The sequence below is a fragment of the Copadichromis virginalis genome, linkage group LG3 (assembly GCF_057382275.1).
Source record: "Copadichromis virginalis isolate Kocher_CV1m ecotype Utaka linkage group LG3, C_Virginalis_male_GT1.1, whole genome shotgun sequence".
Classification (NCBI taxonomy): Eukaryota; Metazoa; Chordata; class Actinopteri; order Cichliformes; family Cichlidae; genus Copadichromis; species Copadichromis virginalis.
Genome location: NC_140620.1, coordinates 60,482,855 through 60,500,014, shown reverse-complemented (window position 1 = coordinate 60,500,014; position 17,160 = coordinate 60,482,855). Strand labels below are relative to the sequence as shown.

General features: G+C 42.0%; 1 protein-coding gene across 1 annotated transcript; it reads right to left on the bottom strand.

Annotated features, from left to right (window-relative positions):
• Window positions 1–1,742: 1,742 nt before the first annotated feature.
• LOC146716419 (uncharacterized) lies at window positions 1,743–11,804 on the bottom strand. The gene is made up of 4 exons (XM_085441338.1): window positions 11,744–11,804; window positions 3,676–3,739; window positions 3,459–3,596; window positions 1,743–2,084 (listed from the first exon to the last, which is right to left on the bottom strand). The coding sequence occupies exons 2-4, from the start codon at window positions 3,682–3,684 to the stop codon at window positions 1,776–1,778; spliced, it is 456 nt and encodes a 151-aa protein (XP_085297464.1). The 5' UTR covers window positions 3,685–3,739; window positions 11,744–11,804; the 3' UTR covers window positions 1,743–1,775.
• Between the last annotated feature and the right edge of the window lie 5,356 nt (window positions 11,805–17,160).

Sequence of the window (17,160 nt, the reverse complement as noted above, 5' to 3'; positions counted from 1 at the left end):
AAAGGCAACAGCAAACTACAAAACTATCATCAATAAAACTAATCTATAAATAATCCAATAAAACCTAAAACCTTTCTGTTGACAATTTGTTGCGGCTCTTCCAGCCAATGGCCGCGGCAGGCTAAACATGAGGACACCGATGACGCGCAACAATTAACGCACAAAATACACTTCTGTATCATTTGCTTCTTTATTTCCGCATGCCACTGTCCAAACCACAAATCAGCATATGGGATTAACTATCAAACAAACGCACAGACTGCACAAACAAATAACTGCAACTTACGAATAACTGCAATAGCTACTATGTCAAAATTACAAACTGATCTATGGCATCAATTGGTGCACAAATATACAAATACCATCAAGTTACAGTCCAAATATATCACAATCATTCAAGCTGCTATCAATTGCAATCACGTTGTGTTCAATTTGCATTCATATTGCGATAATGTTGCGGTATGTTGCGGTCAACAGAAAGTTTTGCCTCGTGCTCACCCTAGCTTCTGCTCATCACATCAGGTGCTGTGAACAAGTGAGTGCAACCACATTTATCTTATACCACACCCATGAGACACGCCCCACACCCATGCACCAATACAGTGAGTCCATTTAAACCAACACTCTAAGAAATAAAACGTTGGATTTAATTGACAAAGTTAAGGCAATCTTTTCCACAAAACCTGGTCAATTAAACATAAATCAATATGGTTGTTATCTGCAATTTCAATGGTGATGTATATCAGAAGTGAAATTGTTCTATAAAAGCAACAGCTTTCCTTTCACTGTTACTATTTAACACCATAAATTAGAATTTAAACACTTTGTTCATTTTATTAACTGTATTGCTTTAGGTTCAATTGACAATATTAATTTGAATTTAATGGAACCATTTAGATTGTGTTTTGGACCTAATTAATTTGATTAATTATGATTTAATTAATAGTTTCATCTATATGCTAAATGTTTAGGCATCAACAAAACAAGTCTAGAAAGGTTCCTGAGTTGTCATCTATACATTGTAATTAGGTGTTTGGACCTTTCAGAGGTCTTCAGCAAAGGTCTAACACTTAGAGTACAGGTGACAACTCAAAAACCTTTTTACACTTGCTCACACGTTACCATTTATAACATTCAAGATCCTTGCACTTCAATAGAAAACTCTTACACCAAAGCTTACATAAAGTGTAAATGCAAAAAAAGGGTGCTGCATCAACAACTTTATTTACGGTGAGCCTTGACAAGGCAAAGCTTCAACAGGGAACAACACTGCATAAGGCAACATTAAATGCTTAAAGTGCATGACCAAAATTTAAACATTGGAAACAACTTTCCGAGTTTCAACAAAGTGACATTGTAGTGTGCCGTAAGCTGTCAAATTCAATACAACTTGTGATTATAGTCAGATCTGCAGATTTACCACAGCTACTTAAAAATCACTGTATAATGCAATTACAGAAAATACTTAAGTGACACAAAAAGGTAAAAACGATTTAGTCCCCAGTTACAAAAATCTGATTCAGAATTATAAGTTTTCTATTATATAATACATTTTACAATAAAAAAAATGCATCAAAAATCTCAAAATATTCTTAATTAAATGCTAAGACCAAAAATCCAGTACTTAACTTGAGTACAGGTGACAACCTTAGAACCTTTTCACATTTGTTTGCACATACACTTTAACATTTATAACACTCAAGATCCTTGACCTACAATGGAAACCTGGTACACCAGAACTAATATGAAGTGTAAATACAAAAAAAAAGAAAGAGTCATTGCGTCTCCTTTTGGCAGAGTTTGTTCTTCAGCACTTGTATTTTGTTAGACAGTTTTTTGTCTTCCAGTCCCATGAGCACCTTCTGGAAGAACTCAAATGTGTAGCGAAGTGGCTTTGGGTAACTCAGATTGAGGCAGTAAATTAGCCCAAACAAAAGTGCACACCCGCTCGCCACATCGTGAAGATCCTGCAAGACGGTGCATCTCTCGATAATGATGCCAACATCTTCAAGGGAGTCATCAGGCTGTGCTCCTTCATGGATTATTTTATAAACACGCCAAATCCATCCTCTCAAGCTCTTCAGCTTCCATCACGTTGAAATCCTGAAAAGGACAGAAATATTTTAAATCCGTTGTATTTTGGTCATCGCATCATCTATCTATTCACTCCATTTTAGTTAAAATGGTCCACACTATCCTAATTACACATATCCCTGAATGAGACTGAGGAGAACAGACCAAAGAAAAATGTGGATTTAAGACTATCACCAAATAAAGACCAAGAAGAAGATACATGAAACATGGACAGAGGGCAGAAGGAGTATGCATTAATAATATTATCAATATTCTGCTGACCAGGGTTATTTTCTTTAGTTTCGCATAAAACAATGTAAGTGAATGGAAACAAAATCCTAGTATTTCCCATGCACTTTATTGTTGTAAGCTAATTTAAAGAAAACTGATTGCTGCCAGAACAGGAGAATGCCTGGGCTTGTTTAGAAAATACATTTTTCAACTTACAAAACTCTGGGAATTATGACAGTCAAAATTTTACTGAGGGGTGGAATATCCCTTTAAAAATAAACTTACCATGTACTCTTTGATGAGATTTTCAGGGTTCTCATTCAGGTATATATTCACGCTTCACTTCGATTCTGGAACTCTAAACAAAACAACACATGCAGCGCAATTACTTTTTTGAAGTTTTTAGAGACCCCCACAGAACTTAAGTCAATTTTTATTGTTGTTTAACCAATTCATAATTGTTTCTAAGTAATTTTAAACATGCTTTTTGCAAGCAAGTAGTATTTTGTGTTAGAGAATGAGAAGCTTACCAATTCACTCCCATAAAGATTATAAGTTATGAGTCCAATTACATTGATTGCAATACATTGGGTCGTGGAAAATGCAGCTTTAGTGTGGTGTACCACCCGAAAGAAGGAAGAAAAGTGTTGTTGCATAGGAGTGCTGTTCAAAGGAATCAAAAACATTTTGATAGAGATTTCCAAAAATTAATGACAAAAACTACACACTGTCACGTTAATATGAGGTATGCGGGCTACCACCACATTTGCAGTATTTATACCAAGTTTGAGTGAAAAAAAATAATCTATTGTGTTACTGAGTTGTGGCGAAATGTGAAATGTTGTCTGCCTTTGTCTTTTCTCAGTGTAGCTAATTATTCCTTTGGACAATTAATGAGTAACAAAAAAAAGAAAAGAAAAAAGCTACAATGCCAACAGCGGCACTTATGGCCTCTAGGGGCATGAGTTACTTAGTTCTGCTTTGTGTCAGGACCAAGTCCAGCATATAAGCCAAAAGCGAGATGAGAAGTATAACGCAGGACAGAACAAGCATAAAATGACCCAAGAAAGTTAAAAATACAGGTTAATAACCAGACCTGAGATCAACCTGCAACTAATCTATTAGTTACAGAACATTATAACAAGACAGAATACCTGTGAAATTGTAGACAATGCTGCTGTGATCCGCCGCGCTGTTTCCCCTCCTTTTTTTCGTAGAATCTTCATCAACTGGTCAGAGTACTGGTCAAGACTGCTCATGAATGTGGACAGCAGTGGAACTGTGGTGATAACCTAAAAGACCAAATAAGAGAATTCAAAATGTAAAATTGCGTATTAAGGAAAAAGTAAATAATATGCAAGCATTAGGTACCTTCAACATGCACTTTTGGAGCACAGCTCAAATCTCTGCAGCTCCAAATTCCACAACCAGCAACCTGAGAGAAAAAGAAAAACAGAAAAAATACTGGGTGGTTAGTGCTCCGTTTGTGTCGGTTTGTGCTGGTAAAATCATCGTTTGTATCGCTAGGTGTCAAAGATATTACACTTTTATTTAATAGGTCATTCAGAGTTCACCCCCCAGCAACACGAAAATGGCCCGAAATAGGTCAAAACATGCCACAAAATGCTCGGGTGCGAGCGAGAGTTTCCTACGACGTCTACATCACCCGGACGCTCACTCGCGCCCGTAACGGTGTGTTCACACCGAACACGATAGAGGCGGCCAGAGCGTCAGGTTTACATGTAAAGTCAATGGAAAGGCGCGATGACCCGCGATTGCGGCTCCCGCGAAAATTCGGAAGCAGATTTGCGTCGCGAAAACGCCTGAAACGCGCGTCAGTGTAGCGCGTTTCAGGCATTTGACTCGCGAATAAAACCACGCGCGTGAGTTTTTGTGTTGCATTTTGTGCATACGCGCGTTTCGCGTCTACCGCTCGAGTTGGAAAAATCTGAACTCAAGCGTCAAATCGCGCCGCGACAACCAATCAGGACCTAGGTCAAAGGGGCAGATCCAGCCAAAGCCCTTCATACTTCGATGGAGGGGAAGGCTAATCAATGCGGTAGCAAACAACCCGGAGCTGTACGACACCAGCTGCTTTCTGTACCGAGACAGGAATATAAAGGACCGAGCTTGGAGGAAGATATGTGAAGAGATCGAGCAACCTGGTAAGTTCATTTATTTCTCTTTTGAAAGTCTTTACTGACCCGGGGAAGCCTCACAAAAGCTAGCAAGCCACCGCTACTTTCCCACTGATGTACAAATACCGTTCTGCTTTCATGCATGTTGTCATTTAGGAATATATTTTATTGTTTATTAATAAACAGCACACAGTGGTCCCGCTGTTCATCCGTCACTGCTTCGCTTTTTCGCTGATTTTTTATTGCACAGTACAGCATTGCATTCTGCAGCCTGATTGCCAAATCTGTTCCGTGTCGTGTCTCCTGCGCTTGCCAAATTTATCACGTTTGGTTTTGATAACCATCACGTCCAATAGAAAAAACAGCACAAAAACACCCATAACTATGAGCCTCATTCGGAAATAGACACCTGCACCGTGAGGGAAAAAGGCGCACGAAAGTGGCGGGCAGATGAAGACAAACCGCGGCATAATAATACTTTTACGTTTTGCAATCTACAAAGGTTTGCACTTTGAGAATCAGTTGTGAGAACTGTGACCAATGTTCATGTGTGTGTGTGTGGAAAACAGTGTATAAAGTGCGTGGCCAGGGGCTAGTTATTCTGAGAACCCCTGCTGCAATAAATGAGGGACCACTGTCTACTCTATGATTATTATATTCAACCTGTTAACATTTAATACTGTATTGATAGAACCAACTGATTCTGCAGCAGAGCATCCCCAGTCCCTGAGCTCCTGCTGCTGCACCCACAGATATGTACAGCAAGCACTGATACCTTTTTAGTCGGTGGGATTGCCTTGTGATCACCTTTACTAAATATCTACAACCAATCTGATTATATCCTGTTATTGTTTTTTTTCTCAATGTTGAAATTAAAATCTAGTAGCAGCCTTCTCATTTCTTTGTGTTTTGTGCTGTTTTACAGGCCCACAGGGGAGGACGGCTCCAAGGCAGATGAGGGACGGGTCCCAGGACGGTCCATCGGCGCTGGAGCTGGCCATCCTGGTGTCCCTGAAGAGGCCACACCAGTCTCCAATGGAGCATTTCCTCCTCAGCCTGGTTCCTGCTCTGGAGAGCAGCTGGTCCTTTTTATTCCTGTCTCTCTGTAAATTCTTATATTTTATATATTTATGTTTAATGTTTTTCTGTTTGAGAATTTTAATATTATTTCAAATAAATGTTTATAATGACTAATGTCTCAGTTCTACTACACAGCAAATGTTGGCACACGACTTGACACATGTAGAATTTATTTCATATTATACTAATGACAAAATATACTGATACAGTGGGATGCAAAAGTTTGGGCAACCTTGTTAATAGACATCATTTTCCTGTATAAATCGTTGGTTGTTACAATAAAAAATGTCAGTTAAATATTATACAGGAGACACACACAGTGATATTTGAGAAGTGAAAAGAAGTTCACTGGATTTACAGAAAGTGTGCAATAATTGTTTAAACAAAATCAAGCAGGTGCATAAATTTGGGCACCACAAAAAAGAAATGAAATAAATATTTAGTGTATATCAATGTGTGTGTCTCCTATATGATATATGGGGCGCCTTTGTCTGGACGTGCTTCCCATCCAGAGCTGCACAGCACAGAGGGAAGTTCCAGCGCTCCTGGAATCCCTCTGTGATGGAGCGCCAGTCTCCAGGTGAAGGCACAGCCATGAAGTCGTCCACTAGACAGTCCCAGATGGACGTCGCTGCCTGGGGGGTGATCTGGCTCACCGTGGACACACCGACTCTGTAACTGAATGCTTGGTCGTGAAGGAGTCCCCGGTGACAAAGAACCTGGACAAAATGGTTCAAAATTAGTATTATGTGTACTGTAGTTACAAAATACATTATTCAAATTCCAAAATACTTTTGTGATGTCAGATTTAAATCAAAACTTAAATCTTACATAAAACATTTTGTAATTATAAGGATAATTATAAGGATAATTACAAAATGTATATTCGATAATATCTAAAACAGCTGTGTTTTGTTTTAACTTTAACATATCATAATTTTTTCAAATTCAAATTTTTATTTGTCACGTACACAGTCATACACAGTACGATATGTAGTGAAATGCTTGGACAACTGCTCGTGACCTAAAGAAAACAAAAAAGGAAAAGGCTATGAATAAGATAGGAAATAAATATGAAAAATTAAAAAGGGTAAATTTAACTAGGAAGGAATAAAATATAAATTAAGGTTAAAAATGAAATAACTGTACAACACACTGGGAAAGAATAAGATAAAATATATAAATTAAATTGAAAATAAAATAACTGTACAACAAAATACACAATATAGAACTATATAAGAATGTATGAACAAAATACACAAGAAGTATAAATAAATATATACACAATAACAGCAGCAGTGATTTAAGTGATGAAGTGAAAACAATGTCCAGAAAGTCCAGTGTGTGTGTAAGAACCATATGTGTGGGTCAGTACTGTGTGGTGGTGTGATTGAGAGACCGTATCGCCTGCGGGAAGAAGCTCCTCCTCAGTCTCTCTGTGTTGGTCTTCAGGGAGCGGAATCGCTTTCCTGACCTCAACAGAGAGAACAGTCTGTTGTTGGGATGGCTGAGGTCCTTCACGATCTTCCTGGCCTTGGTCCAGCACCGCCTGCTGTAGATTGAGTGCAGGTCAGGGAGCTCGGAGCGGATGGTGCGCTCAGCTGACCGCACAACCCTCTGTAGAGCTCGTCTGTCCTGCATGGTGCTGTTCCCGAACCAGGTTAAGATGTTTCCCGTCAGGATGCTCTCTATGGTGCACGAGTAAAAGTTCCTGAGCACCTTGGAGGGCAGTTGGAAGTCTCTCAAGCGTCTGAGGTGGTAGAGACGCTGTCGGGCCTTTTTCACCACGGTGTTGATGTGACAGGACCATGACAGGTCCTGCGTGATGTGAACTCCGAGGTATTTGAAGCTGTCCACTCTCTCCACTGGGCACTCGTTGATGACGGGGGTCTGGTAGTTCCTCTCCTGCTTAGTGCTGAAGTCCACTATCAGCTCCTTTGTCTTACTGACGTTTAGAAGGAGGTTGTTCCTCTGGCACCAGTTCTCCAGATTCCTAATCTCCTTCAGGTAGGCCGTCTCGTTGTTATCAGAGATCAGGCCCACCACGACGGTGTCGTCAGCAAACTTGATGATGGTGGTGGAGCTGGTAGTGGCCACACAGTCATATGTGTACAAAGAGTACAGCAGGGGGCTCAGAACACACCCCTGGGGGGCTCCAGTGCTGAGAGTGGTGGAGGCTGAGACATGTCCGCCCATCCTTACTGCCTGTGGTCTGCCAGTTAGGAAGTTGGAGATCCACTGACACATAGATGAGCTGAGTCCCAGATGCTCCAGCTTGGTGGTGAGTGTGGAGGGAATTATGGTGTTAAATGCAGAGCTGTAGTCTATGAAGAGCATTTTAACATAATTCCCCCTTCTAGTGTCCAAGTGAGTGAGTGATGTGTGGAGGAGATGAGAGATGGCATCGTCTGTGGAACGATTTGGACGGTAAGCGAACTGTAGTGGGTCCAGTGTGTCTGGTAGTGAAGAAATGATGAAGTCTCTGACCAGGCGTTCAAAGCACTTCATCACTACTGAGGTGAGGGCTACAGGGCGATAGTCATTGAGAGAAGCAGGGTGGGGTTTCTTCGGGACAGGAACAATGATGGACTCTTTGAAGCATGTGGGGATCACCGACTGAGATAAAGAGATGTTGAATATCTCAGTGAACACAGGAGCTAGCTGGTATGCGCAGTCTCTTAGGATACGACCTGGGATGCCGTCTGGTCCTGCTGCTTTCCTGGTGTTCACTCTCTTGAAGGCTCTCCTTACTTCATGCTCGGAGATGACGAGCACGTTTCCGGTGCTGGCAGTATCTTCCTGTCTGCAGCCGTTAGCGCCGCTAGCACTAGCATCGTTGGAGTCCTTAGCTGCAGCCTCGAAGCGAGCATAGAAAGTGTTCAGCTCGTCTGCCAGAGTCACGGCCGCATTCGTCATACCGGTTGTTGGTGCTTTATAGTCCGTTATTGTCCTTAGTCCCCGCCACAGGCTCCTAGAGTCACTCTGTTGGAGTTGTGACTCTAGTTTCCTCCCGTAGCGCTGCTTCGCCTCTTTTACTGCCCTCCGCACGTTATATGACGCGGCTTTGTACGGGTCCATGTCCCCCGTCGTGAGTCCCGTGTTGTAGGCAGCGGTGCGGGATCTCAGAGCGTCGCGGATGGTTTTATCCACCCACGGCTTCTGGTTGGGAAACGTTGTGATAGTCTTTGTCTCCACGGTATCATCCGCTAGTTTCCCGATGAATCCCACAACCGCTTCCGTAAACACGTTGACATCATCATCGGAGCTGTTTCTGAACATGCCCCAGTCTGCGTCATGCCCCAGTCTAATTTGATTGGTAGCAACTTTTACCACTACAGTGTGCCAATCACTCACAATCCTAAACATGTCAATCAGGTAGGAATGAAGTAAGACATTAATAGAAATAAAGAGTTGTATGTTGACATGTAGCCCTTTCCTTGCTTAAATCATTAATATTTTTGAAAAATTAATCTGTGATAAGACATAGCTTATCAAGATAGAACCATGTAACTAAATGTGACCCGTGGTAGGTACCTATTTAAACTAGGACAGAGCCGTAGGCGCACAGTCAGTTTAAAAGAGTTTAATTTTTAATACAAAATAAAAAAAACAGTGTAACAGCGGCACCTAAAGCAATTAAAAACTTTACCTTATTAGACACTATAAAACTGTACGATTGCCCGTGAACCAGGACAAGCGCTGCGGGGAACCATTTAAAAACAAATCGACATAGCACACAGGTTAAAAGTGGACGGCAACTCACACATGACCCCAAATGGGTAAAACACTATAGACAAAGGCAAATCTTCAGTGCCGTCTTCACTCGGGCCCACCGCTGTGCATGCAAAAGCGGGGAGACAAAAAAGGATTTGTTTTCCCTGCAGCGCCTTCACCGTCTGCGACATGTGTGTGTATGTATGTGTATATATATATATATATAAAAAAGGGGTTAAAAATACTAAAAGGATCAATATCTGTGGTGCCTACTGATACAGAAAAAAATTAAAACAAAAAAACAAAACCATCGACAGCCGCAACAGTCAGTCTGTCGACTTACGCCAGTTTAAAACAAATTAAAACACACTGAAGTGTCAGGTCCTTTGCCCGCAGCCAGAATTCCACCTGGCAAAGCAGCAGCTCGGTACTCTGTAAATAAAAGGCAGGAGATCACTAGCTGGACAATAAAACACAGGAATATTCCTCCACTGAATTGGTTTTGTTACCTGTCCACAAGTTCGTGTCACACCCTAATAAATGTGGGTCAGTGGCGATGAAGTCCACTATACCGTTCTCACGGGAGCAATGTTTCCCACCTACAAGGGTGCAAATAACTGTAAACCTCTGCCAACAGCCAGAGCTCAAGTGGTACATTTTTGTGTAACCTACCGTTCTAACAGAAGTTTAGGGGAAGACCCGTATCAGACTTTCATAGTTAAGAAACACCAACTTGCCCAACTCGGACCAAGCACTCGCAGTTTCAGGTTTGCAGAGGAATACCCAATTGCCCACACCTGCGCTTATGAAAGGAGCAAAGACCAGCTCCGCCCACCAGGGGCGGTCCCGAGTCTCCAGGTCTCACCTGTCACATAAAGATGAACCAAACTGTTCACAGTTTTATCTAACTCTGTTTTAATAAAGGCTGGTGACCCCTGTTATAGAGTCTGTCAGCTGCAGGGATTATATACAAATATTCAACTATCCCAGAATTAAACCAGGTCTAAATAAAAAGGAGTGAGTATCACTACAAAGGTTAACTCAGTGGTCCTAATGCTACAGTTTGATATCAGCAAACACCGAGCGCATACATTGATGTGACACCACAGCCATGCTATCATTGCCAACACTGATAACAGCATAAATCGAATTAAATCGGGACTTGATGAGACCTTCTGAGTATCACTAGAAATATTATAAACAGTCGTCTGTACCACAGTTTGCTATCAGTAAACACCGACAGCATTCACTGTTAGCATAGCACATCCATGTTAGCAGTGTTTAAATGGATGGTTTAGCATATATTAGCACAGGTATCAATAAAGGACTACCGTATTAAATACTTTTACTAACCTCAGGCAGACGGACAGGCGCTCTGCAGGTGGGATTGAGCGCCTGTAGTTGGTGTCTAGGCGGGCGATGCTGGGACCGACGAGGGAAAGCAGGTCCTCAAACTGGCTCCTGGAGCAAATGGTGAAACTCACCAAACTGCTCACGCCTCTGGAGGACCTGATGGACCCAGGTACGGCGAGGACGTCTTTTACGCCGCTGCTCTGCTCTCCACAGTAAATAGAGAAGGGAGACTCTGTCTTCAAGCGCTAGCTCGACAGCTGCCATCTTGCAAAGATACCGGTCTGGCACAACTTCCTCCCACATTCCTCCCACATTTCCGGTTCACGCGCGTCAAAATATGATATTTTGATGTGCGATGGATTTTTCTTGGACACGCGTTGAGACGCGAATGTGAACGCGTCAAATTAGGGGCGTTTTGGGCGTTTTGTTCGCGTCCATCGCGTTCGGTGTGAACACACCGTAAGCACGGGGAGCGTGCTTGACGCCCTTGACGTCACCGCGAAAAAGTAAAACATTAATAACTGGAAAACCGTAGCAGCACAAATGTTAATTTTAACGGCACAAACAAGCACTAACCAAGCAGAGCATTTTGTGGCATGTTTTGGCCTATTTTTGGCCGTTGTCGTTTTGCTTGGGGGGGGGCTCTTCAACTCTCAATGACCTATTAAATAAAAGTGCAATATCTTTGACACCGTAGCAAACAAACGGAGCATTAACCACCCAGTATACTTGATTTTATTTTTGGGGGCAAGTGGGGGTCACCTTCAGAGGTCTCTTTGAGACTTGATGCGCGAAAATATGCAAACTACGCAGCTACCAGTTCTCTTCAGTGAAACAGACTAGTATGGACTCGTCGACAATCACTGCACATGTATCCCAATTCTTGTTCGGGCTAACGTTCTCCTAACTTGATAGTGCAATAAAACAAATAAAATAAGTGTGCTATTCGGAGTACGAATGAAATTTTAAACGCAGATGGGACAATATTCAGATGTGCAGTAACGTCGAATATGCAAATGAATGTTTCCAATGCTAGCAAAATGCTACAACCTACAGAACACATACTGCCCACATATTTACCGGAAAAATATACGCCATATATTATCACAAAGTACTAGTTAAATTATATTCTATTAAAAATAGGAAGAAATTACCTTAACTCCAACGGATGAATCGTGATTAATCCCTCTTTCCAGACACGTGGCCAAAGCACACTGTGGCGTAGATGAAGAAGGTCAATGCGTATGCGCGAAGATTTTTTTTTTTCCATTCTCTGCGCATGCTCAGAAAGGATGTGGAAAGGGCTCTTTGGATTTAATTAAGTGTGTTCAATAAATTGGAAATATCAATATTATTTAACATTAAAACGGTATAGAATTAATTAAATCAAATTTAAAAATATTAATTACACCCATAAGATTAACAATTTTAAGTATATTGAACATAAAACTAAGAATTAATTTTTAAAAAGCCCATGTTTCATTTCTTAGAGTGAACCCACTTAGTCAGACGGAAACAACTCATATGGCTCCTACACCACCACCACCATCAACTTTGTTAAATTGCTAATGAAAAACATTGATCAGGCAGCTGTGATTGAGCAGCAGTGTAAATCCAACTATTTTCACGGTTGTTGTGGTCGTGATAATTTTGTGATGCCACATCGAAAAGGCTCGGATGAGCTTTCCAAAGTTCTACAAGTTGTGCCTCCATCGCTTGTGTCCAGATCACACGCTGCACTACCGTGCTGCACCGTCTTTTTCACCGACGTTTACGTGTTTGCGCGTGAGCAGTGTGAGCACCTGTGGTGACACCCTCACGAGCGATTGATGATCGGGGAGCTGGTCGTGAGGTGTTAATCGCTTCTCGTTACCCCACGCATAGCTGGACTGGCCATCGGGCATACCGGGCATTTGCCCGGTGGGCCGCTGGCGATTTTTTGTTTTTATGGGCCGATCGATTTTATTTTTTTTTTTTGGAAGGGTATAAATAATGAAAGGTGTTGGATTGGCCAATTGGTCATGATCGACTCTGGGCTGGACCAATTACAGCCGAGGAGGTCGGATGCACCCGCCCCCTTGTTTAGCAACGAACTAAAGAAAATGGAGAACAAAAAAAGGAAAGGAGGTGCAGAAAAAATTAGGGCCAAAAAGAAACAAGCCCTTCAGGCACACGCTGCCAAATGTGTAAAAATAACTGAATTGTTTGGCGGTAGCTGTGGCATAGCTTCCACAGATTTAGCATCATCAGCAAGTGGTGGAGGCCAGCAGGTGGATAAGGGAAAGGGGAGGCAAGAGGAGGAGAGACCCGAGGCGGCCGCCGGTCATAGTGGCAGAGGAACTGAACTTCAGGTAAGAAGTTATGACCTGGGCCCTATTTCAGGAAGCCGGTTTAGTGCAAACTCTGAGTAAGTATACCCTGAGTTAACGAAAACTCTGGGTTTTTGGTTTCACAAAGCGAGTTCAGATGAATTCTGACTGAGTTACTATGACGACACACTCCGTGAAGCTAACCTGCTCCCCGGCAGGATTACTGCAACTAACCCTGACTGTCCCCGCCTCTTTGTCGGAAACCTGACTGTAGGAAGTGTCAGACATGGCGTGCCCCTTCCTTGAAGAGCCAGTAGATGTTGAAGCCCAAATTGGACTGGGACAAAAAATCGGCCCGGGCATTTTGACTAGAGACCGGCCCACCAGGATAAATGTGACGTCATTCAGGGGTAAAACCGCAAAGGATTCTGGGAACTTGTGGCAAGAGGTACTAGCGCATGCAGACTTTCAATTGAACTCAGTCACACAGCGATAAAAAAAACCCCAAAAAATGGCAAGAAGCTGTTGTATTATTAACTGCAATAGCCGGTCGCATGACAGCCACGGGAAGCCGACGGGTAAAGAGATCGTTTTTTTTAATCGGATTACGTCGTTGAAGAGAAATTTTTTAAGCCATGTTTCCGAAGTAAGAGCCGACGGATGGTCTGGATATACCAAATATAACGTCTCAGAACACTCCAGCTCACATGTTAGTCTGCTCCAAGCATTCCCACAAAGGTCAGAGTTTTGTAGTATTATTACGTCATTTTTCTTAACATAATTGGTGATATAGGTTACAAGCAAGTCTGGCGCTGAACAGAAATTGTCGCTCCTTTGTTTATTGTGCATAAATAGTGAATTGTCCTGACACAATATTGCGTTTCACTTCTGTTATTACCATGGTACATTGACAAAAACATATACTTTTATTCACAGGATAAAACAGTTGTTTTGTATCACTAATTGTCCAGTACGATTACAACATACAATATTATTGTCACTGCTACATTTCTGTAATGAACCAGAAATTATTTCCACTACTAATTAATTACCGTTGAGCTCAAAGGTTATATTAATAAACGGTTAACGAATGTGTATTTATGACGACGATTTGTGAGACTGGTAAACTTACCTTTGTTCGTACGATGGTCTTTCGTTCTACACGGTGCATTTCAAGGTCCTGTACCCATCCGTCGGTAAACTGTACCTGGGCTTGTTGCAGTGACCTGAAGTTACTAAACTTCATGAGTGTATGCACTCACTCCAAGAACCATGTAATTATAAATCTGAGCGTGGTGAAAGTTGGGCAGCACGCTAACGTCTTTTGTCCCTCTGTGTGCTCGTAAGGGTCTAACCCTTTCACTCCTTTGATTTTTTTCCTCGTATCTTTTCTTTGACTTTTCATCAAGTCTGTCTTTGTACGGACCGGCATTGTTCTCCTTTTGTTTTGTACATTACTTTTTTGTGCGGCAAAGAAAAAACAAGAAGGTATTGGAACCGGAGAATGAACGTTTTGCGGTGCTGCAAATGCTTGCATTTGATGTGGTACATGGATTGTTTTGCCACGAGTTCCCGGCATGCAATGCGCGAAAATCACGTGATTGCTAAACAAGGGGGAGGGTGCATCCGGCCTCCTCGGCTGTAATTGGTCCAGCCCAGAGTCGATCATGACCAACTGGCCAATCCAACACCTTTCATTATATATACCCTTCCTAAAAAAAAAAATAAAAATCCATCGGCCCATAAAAACAAAAAGTCACCAGCGGCCCACCGGGCAAATGCCCGGTATGCCCGATGGCCAGTCCAGCTATGATCGCGGACATTCTCTCAGTTCTGTAATATTATTTGTATCGCACTTCGGTTTTTTGCGAACGGGAGCTTTCTGTATAATATTGGTGACGCTGAGCACGTTTCCAAGGCTACTGTCTGTCGGGCAGTCAGGAATGTTACAGTTGCACTGAAACGTCTCCTGTACTCGTTTGTGGTGTTCCCCGGTCATAGACCCACAAGATTTATCAAAGAGGGATTCCACAAAATTGCAGGTAGCAGGATGAACAAAACTTAATTCATGGTGTGGTGATACTTGAACTACTACTTAAATTTTACATTTATTTTCAGGGTTCCCAGGCGTGATTGGCTGTATAGATGGCACTCACATTCCAATCATTGCTCCTTCAGTAAATGAAGGAGACTATGTGAACAGGAAGTCTTTCCACAGCATTAATGTGCAGGTACATAGTTCCCTGTAGCATTTCAAACTAACAAATTATTTCATTATAGTAATGGATGCTAATTTGTGTTCTCTGCACTGTGAAGATCATATGTGATGCTGCCAACATTATCACAAATGTGGAAGCCAAGTGGCCAGGCTCTGTGAGTGGTGGTGGTGGAGGACCCCCACCTGTTTTTCGGGCCTCCGCTTTTTTTCTAGTGGCTATAACGGGTCACATTTGAGCATACAGAGTAAGCAAATATGTACTTGTAATGTGCTCAGATAATTTCAATAAGTGCTTACAGAAAGTAAATTAATGTAGCCTCTAACTGCAATTGATTTACATCGGACAAACAGACCAAGCACTATGGCTCATAATACAATTACACCTTACCTGTTTGGACTATATTTTTATATTTCATTTTTACTTGCTGCCAGGAACGTTTGGGGCCTGTTGGGTTGCACCTGCGCTCAAATCACATCACAAAATAAAATGTATAAAATAACAAATAAAATATAATAAATAACATGTTAAATGGGTGGAAATCCCTAGATCAATGTTTAAATTAACACTCACGCATTGACTCTGTCGGCTATGTTTTGCCATGCATGCTCCCTTTCTTTGGCAGCTGAGGCTGTGTTACTTTTTTTCTGCAAAATTTGCATGTTATCGGCATATGCTGCCATCAGAATTTCGGCCTCAAGCGCTGTAAAATACATTGACCGCGCCTTCTTTCCCTCCGTCTCCATGGTGACTCGCTTAATCTGTGCTCCACTAATCAGGGCTTTATGTATCCTCGTGCGCGCGCTTAACTTGGGGTTAAAGCAACTCTGCGTTGATTGAACTACTTGTTATCAGCCTTTCTGAAACCGAATATTCCGAGTTGGACAGTTCGGGGTTACTCAACCCTGAGTATCGTTTTTCACTCTGAGTTTTCTAAACCGGCTTCCTGAAATAGGGCCCAGCAGTTCAAAAAAGCGCCCCTCCGACAGCCAAACCCATCTGTTCTCTGATTGGATTGTTTAATTTGTGATTGACATGACATTGACCAATCAGCTTAAAGGAAGAAAAATAGGTTCAAAATTCGTAGTTGTAAGTCCACACACAAATCTTTTTTACACACACACAAATCTTTTTTACGCACGCACAAATCTTTTTTACAAGTACAAAACCGATTTACAAGTACAAAATATTTATGACCACATTTTGAGCCCATAAACATGTAACAGTATCCCATATTCATAGAAATATTATTGATATTATAACAAAAGCTGTCACCAACACAATTGTCCCAAGTGCTTTTTTTAAACAGGATTTTCAACTAGAGGATTTCCCTATAGCTTAATGTTTTTAATATTTTGTACACAATAACAGAATAATTTCAGAAAAACACAAAATGACTGGTGTCAATATTATTTGCCCCACAAAAAAGGTCGAATATAAAACAATATTGCAAATATTGCACAGTTGAAAAAAAAAAAGCACTACAGCTCAGTTGTTCCCGCCCTCCTTTGTCCTCCTGTTTCCCCTCCCTCTCCCCTCCAACGAGGAGTTTGATGGCATGTGAGACAAAGGAGTTTTTAAGCCTGTTGGTTCTTGTCTTTGGGAGAAGCAACCTGTCGCTGAACAGGCTCCTCTGATTATTTACCACCGTGTGCAGAGGATGCCCAGCATTGTCCATAATGTCCAGCAGTTTCTTTAATGTCCTTTTCTCTGCCACTGTCACCAAAGTGTCCAGCTTCATGCCGACCACAGAGCCAGCCTTCCTGATTCGTTTTTCCAGCCTGGATGAGTCCTTCTGTGCTGTGCTGCTCCTGAGGAAGTACAGTCTGCTTTGGCCTTTTTTATACAGGTGCTGCATGTTGCATGACCAAACAGACAGAGACAGTGGGATTACACAGGACAAAGCTGAAGACAGCTGACTGCAATGGACTGCTGCAAGGGGGGGAGACGAGACTACAGTGGAAGGAGGGGGAGGAGACATGGAAGAACGCTGTTGTTTAGTGTGGGAGATCAAATTGGGCTAAGGAACCTGGGGAGGAAAACCGA

Bases quoted from the DNA above. Each gene is read 5' to 3' on its own strand.
- LOC146716419 (XM_085441338.1), bottom strand. The intron at 2,085-3,458 runs GTATTCTGTCTT...ACGTGATGGAAG, and splicing joins CATTGTCTACAATTTCACAG to CTGAAGAGCTTGAGAGGATG.